The sequence below is a fragment of the Cyanistes caeruleus genome, chromosome 6 (assembly GCF_971803275.1).
Source record: "Cyanistes caeruleus chromosome 6, bCyaCae1.hap1.1, whole genome shotgun sequence".
NCBI lineage: Eukaryota > Metazoa > Chordata > Aves > Passeriformes > Paridae > Cyanistes > Cyanistes caeruleus.
The window spans coordinates 15,587,949-15,593,697 of record NC_141706.1 but is presented as its reverse complement, the minus strand read 5'-3'; the positions used below and the strand labels follow the sequence as shown (position 1 = coordinate 15,593,697).

General features: G+C 48.7%; 1 protein-coding gene across 1 annotated transcript; it reads right to left on the bottom strand.

The window, feature by feature from the left end:
- Positions 1-229: 229 nt before the first annotated feature.
- LOC147652468 (uncharacterized) lies at positions 230-1,311 on the bottom strand. The gene is made up of 2 exons (XM_086892384.1): positions 1,026-1,311; positions 230-712 (listed from the first exon to the last, which is right to left on the bottom strand). The coding sequence occupies exons 1-2, from the start codon at positions 1,278-1,280 to the stop codon at positions 515-517; spliced, it is 453 nt and encodes a 150-aa protein (XP_086748510.1). The 5' UTR covers positions 1,281-1,311; the 3' UTR covers positions 230-514.
- Positions 1,312-5,749: the final 4,438 nt, after the last annotated feature.

The window sequence follows — 5,749 nt, the reverse complement described above, 5'->3', positions numbered from 1 at the left end:
TTAGGGTCCCCCCTAAAGGGCAGACAGGGTTTGACTGCAAGCTTCCTTGGAAGGTGGAGGCAGGTGAATATTGGCCACCTTCTTCTTTCCCGCTGCCCTCCGTGCTCTTGCAAAGCCTGCTGGGGCACTGGGGCTCTCCATTGCAGGCAGTCTGGAGCTGCCATGCAAAGCCATCTCTCAAGGAGTCCCCAGGTCTCAGGTGCAACCTCAAGAAAATGACACAGCAACGTGTAGAAAACGTGAACTTTATTCACTTGACTACTTCTAAAATCTACAATCCAACGTTACTAGAAGACTATGGGGTAAGAATCTTAAGGCTAAGAAACTTCAATGCTTCAACTGTTTAGAACTGAACACTAAGGGAAAGGTCAACTTCTTGGGGGAAACGTGGTGGGGAATCGAACAACAACAGGGGTGTGGCTAACTTGTAAGGTGGGGAACGTCGCAGTGCCTGGGCTGGGCACTGGTCACCCGTTCCCCGTAAGGTTCTGTAGCTGGAGCGCGACGCTGGAGGTCAGAGCTGTGGGGAGGTGCGGAGTCTCCTGTCACTGCCCTCTTTTGCCGCCATCTTGGTGGTTGGTTGAGGGCTGTCGCGAAGGAGCAGCCGCATCAGGTCGCGGTTGTCCATCAGCAGCTGCATCAGCTCCGTGGGACAGCCCTGTCTTCGATGGCGGCGGGGCCCCGCACGGCCCGAAGGGCTCTGGAGATTCCGCTGCAAGGCAAAGCACAGGGATCCCCATGGAAGAGGCAGAGGGGCAGAGCGGGGCCGGCACCTGTGGGGCTGCCTTTGGCCTGGGAGACAGAGACTCGGGCCCAGTTGGGCTGGGCTGGCCCGGGGAAGAGGCTGCAGCAGGCAGAGCTCTGCCGCCTCTGCTTGGTGCTGTCCATGGAGCTCAGCCCCTGGGCCGCATTCCCCAGCCAGGAGCTCAGGCCCCTTGTGCCGCAGGGCATTGGCCAAAGGGTGCCCAAGAGGCCCTCAAGGTCTGCCCCATACCGCCTGCCTGACCCCCCACCCCCCTCCTCACCTCTCGCCAGCGTCTCTGAATTCTTTTTCCGAGCGACCATCCCATGGCCATTCCTATGATGAGCAGGTCGATGAGCAGGAATGTCCTGGCCGCCCACCGGATGCGCTCAGGGTCCGACTCGTCCAGATGACAATCCTCCAGAAGCAGAGGAGAGGCATCCGTGCTGCGCTCAGGTTTGCTCACAGGGTCGAGGGGATGAGCCAAGAGCAGCAGCACGTAAAGCTGCAGCAGCGCGGAGGAGCCGTGAGCAGCCATAGTGCTCTGCCAGCAGCACCGAGGCTCTGGGCGTCTCTCTGCGAGCAGCTGTGCCTGGGCACTGGGGCGCAGCAACAGCTGGGGACAGTTGCCAGCCAGCGTGCCGTCCCCAGAGGCTGTGATGTCACAGAAGCACAGAACGCCCTGGCTGCAGAGAGCCCTGAGAGAATGTTGAGTCCAAGCTGGGAGCCATGGCGGCAAGCATGGCCAGCAGAGCGGGGCCCGAGCGCTGCGGCCTGGCTTGCCTTGCACCCGTGCCACAATGATGACTCCAGCAGCCCCTGTCAGGCCATTGCAGTATCTGATGGCCCACGCTGGGCACAAGTTCTTCCCAATGGCCAGCGTAAACCTCCCTTGGCCCAGCTTCCAAGCCTTGTTGGCATCTGCTCTCTCTTGTCCTTGCCCACCTGGCTGGCGCTGCCGTGTTGCTCGCTGGCCTGTCTGTGGGAGAAGAGGCTGTGCCAATGAGTGCTGCTCAACTTGGAGGCCATTCAAAGGAGGATTTGATTGTGCCTGCTGTGGGAAGAAGGAATATGCGTGCACATGGCCACTTCCCATAGGTTTTACCCCAGATTTTCATGAGCAGCTGTCCTAGTGAAAGTCAAGTCTGTTTTAGTGAGTATTTGAGGGCTTCCAGAGCACAGTGCCATCTCAGGGGAATTCTGCTGGTTGAGTTCTACTGAGGCTTTGAGATGAGTTGCAAATCCTGAAAATGTTCTCCTTGCCCAGGTAGTAATTTCACAGTTTAGACTGTGGGGATATTTGCTCAGTGTTGAGGACCTCATGTAACTTTCAGCCCCAGAAACTTTCAACCTCCAGTGATTGTCCTTGAGACAAAACCATTTGAAATCTTTTTTTCTGTGGACAGGAATTGCTTCGGTGTTACTTCACATCATCCATTAAAAATTTGATGCCTGGAACAAATCCCGAGTGCTGTGTGATTTCCTTGGTCGTGTTCTTTGGAATGGCTTCCCCCTCATTTTGTGAAGCTGGCCCCAGAAAGGTCATAGATGGGTGAGAAGTTCTGAAAGGCCAAGTGGTGCAGATCTTTGCCTCCTGTTTCGAGGTCTGCGGTGAGCTGTGAGTCCAAGAGCTGATCTGACGTGATGGTGAAAACACAATTGAACCTTTTTGCAGCAGGGTGGATGGATAGGAGCAAAGCACAGCACGGCTGGCAGCAGCTAATGAATTAAAATGCATCCCTGGAATATGTTTCTTCGATTGTTCTTCAAGTATTGTGGTAGTAATTCTGATGTCTGAGTAGTGAACAAGCAACAAGTAGTGAACACGTGATTTGTAGTCAGTTTTCTATTTCTTATGTAGTGGAGAGTATGGATGCTAGCTTTGGAGCAGGCTGCAGAGAGCTGCAGAAACTGCAGGCCCCATGGCCTATCAGTCCTGCCCGAGAAGCTAGCCTGGGAATTCATAGGAGGATTTCAAAACAATCCTCAGAGACAGAAAACAACTGCCAGGTGCTGTTTGTCTGTCCTCTTGTTTTCCTTGCAGGAGAAAGTCAGGGGGGTGGTGAGCCCCGCTGACCAATGATGGTGATGTAGCACTTTACTAAGCAATAAGAGTTTCCTTTCTGTACTTTCCACGTATCTGTCTATTAGACAAGCCTAGAGTAATAAAGTAGAGAAGATTCTCCTGTTGTGACTCCCTTGAGAGTCCGTGTCGTTCTTTCCCACCGTTCCCAATCAGAACGACAGAGGAGATTTTTAAGAATTGTGTTTTTCTCTCCTGGTTGAGGAATGTGTTCTTCACGGGCTGAATCTTCATATCACTTTGTTTTTGTAGAAGAGCAGTTTCAGCAGCAGATGATTCTCCTTGCCCTCCTTTTCATTTTTCTTGTCTGTATTATTGCCTGGCAGGTTAACCTTTTCAAATTGCGTGCTGCAAAACGTTGCTACTAAGGATAGTTGGTGTCCAAACAGGTTCTTTTCTCGCTTGGATTTCAACTATTGCAGGATGAAAGGTTTCTAATGAAGCTACAGAATTGCATATCACTGGGACCTTGACTTCTTCCCTGCTTGGATCTAGATAAAGAGATTCTTGCCAATTGAACTGCTGACATATTATGTAGAGATCAGGAGTGGCCACCACAAGTGGTACTGAATTCTTGGAAATGTGGTGATTTTTGTTAGAAATGATTTTAGCTTTGACAGTGCAAGCTTATCATATCCATCTGCATTTGTGTTCTATTAATCATGGGCTTTTGTATTAAGCATGGGCTTCAGTTTGCTGTCTTTTTGTCACTTCTTCAAATACCAGTTTTCTACACCTGCTGGCTTGTTCCTTCTGACTTCAAATGGTATCTCTTGGGCACATAACTTCATCTTATTGTGAACAGCGCAAAGAACATGTTTTGGTCTGCCTTGATTTGATGGAGTGATTGCTGTGGAAGGACTGGGAGGTTTTGTGGTTTAAGGTGAAAGAAGTTCAGCAGCCTTGGCAAGTAAGTGTGCCAGTTTACAAGGTGAATCTACAGAAACCCCCGTGCTTCAGCTGCAATGTACAATCTCTGAGGCTGCTGCTGTCGGGGTGCCTTTGTTCTGTTGGTTTGGGAACCCATATTCTACACAGCATCATTTGTCAGAACTCCATTTCACTTGTACAGTCCCTCTGTTTTCCCACTTCTGAATGATGGTTTTCTCTGTGCCTTTAACATGGGGAATTCTGGGTGATAAAAATAATACATATTCCATAATGTTTTACGTTTCCTCTTGGAGTTTTTTCTAGTTTTCAAATAATTACCTTTTGTTTCTAGCTGGGGGCAAAATGCATTTGCAGTTTCAGTGGTTTTTTTCCCAATTTCTAATCTTACTTGGGCACTAGATAAGGGAGAAAAATGCCCTAGTTTCATGGAAAAGATTCTGTGTTATTCCATGCCTTGAAATGAATTAAAATACGGTTCTATTGCTCTCTGTTTCATTTCTTCACTTCATTTGGTAGAGTTTAGAAATCTCTTGCCATGAACTAGGTAGTGCAGAGTGCCTGCTTTGCTGTGTTGAACTCCTGGGTGAGCATGCCAGGCTTAGTTTAGAGATTTGCTTTTAAACATCCCTTATTCCTTGTGAAATCTATCATTTGGTTTGTTTGTAGTTGTGTTAGAAGATAAAGAGGAGCGGGATCACCCTGGAAAATTTGTCATCTGAACTGAATTTGTACCCTTTAGGCCATCAGTGACTGCTCCTTAGCTTTCTCAAGGCATGAAGGACACTGGGAGTTCCTCCCAGACTCTTCTTTTGGAACAGCAGTCCTTTCTCTTTGGCTCCATGAGATGCTCTGCACAGGAGTGCTTGAGCTCTGAAGGGCAGGGGCATTCCATGAGGGTGAATAATAAAGAACTCCTGTAGCCTGAACTGTTTCCAACTTAACCCAGCAGAAGGAATTGTTTCCCAATTCTGAGTCTAATGGTGCTGCTGACAAATTGTGCAGTTTCAGAGCAGCAGTGCAAGATGTGCAAGGGGCTTGTGTGGAGGGAGAGCAGCTGCTTGTAACACTGGACCTTTGTCCCGTGGGCAGCTGTGCGGTTTTAAGCGGGAATGTTCCGGAGGGGTGTGGAATTGAAGAAATGTTTGGAAGATTTGTAGGTTTGTTGCTGTAGGTGTGAAGGGTGGGGACAAGTCTTGTCCAGTGACGGAGCAATGATTAGGTAAGGTACTGGGAGAGCATCTGAGGATGGTGTTGCTGTTGCATGTGATTTTTCTGGAGGCCATCTGATGCACACAAGATTTGTTATGACTACCAGGATTGCAACTAAACAGAATGCAGTCATTTTTCTTGTAATTTAGTGCAGCATCTTTTGATCCGTGATGAGCTGAAGGCTCAGTGCACAAGGCTGAAAGGAAATGGCACGCTCTCAAGAGATTTTGGTCTTTGCGGCTTCATGAAGGTGGATAGGACATAATTCCTTCGCTCATTGGAGCTGCAGAGTTTAGTTTGATCTCCTCTGTTTCTAAGCAGTGCTAAAAGGTGTTCCTTCCCTCAATTTTGATGGCAGCAGAGAGTCAGCTAATGAATGTGGATCTAGGTAAGGTTTGTGGAACAAAATCAAACACAATTGTCTGAAAAGCTGTTAGACATGCCTACAGTCAGTGTCAACAGAGAAGGAAGAGGTTAAAATTCCATCTTAATTTTAGAGCTCTTCCTCTCTTCTGCCTGCTTTTCCCATAGTGCATATGGAACCAGCATAGTTCATTTGATCCCTACCCCTGAGTGCAGCAGCTCACCTGCTTTCTGCTGCCCGCCTTTGCTTTCTTGTCAGATGGAAACACTGAAATAGAAAAGGTGATGTGACTTAATTGACTTCATTCAAATGCCTTGGCAATTGAATTTCTGTCTCTTGGCTGGATACTCAGCATCTCTAAGTGCAGAATCCTCCCTGGCACCGTATATCCTCGCCTTGTCCCTCAAATATTTTTTGAGGGACCACCACCACTCAAATATTTTCCTTTCATTGTAAAGTG

Excerpts from the sequence above, each read along its gene's own strand:
- LOC147652468 (XM_086892384.1), bottom strand. The coding sequence starts at position 1,280 with ATGGCTGCTCACGGCTCCTCCGCGCTGCTGCAGCTTTACGTGCTGCTG. Across the intron at positions 713-1,025 it reads TTCAGAGACGCTGGCGAGAG|CGGAATCTCCAGAGCCCTTC; the intron begins GTGAGGAGGGGG and ends TTTGCCTTGCAG.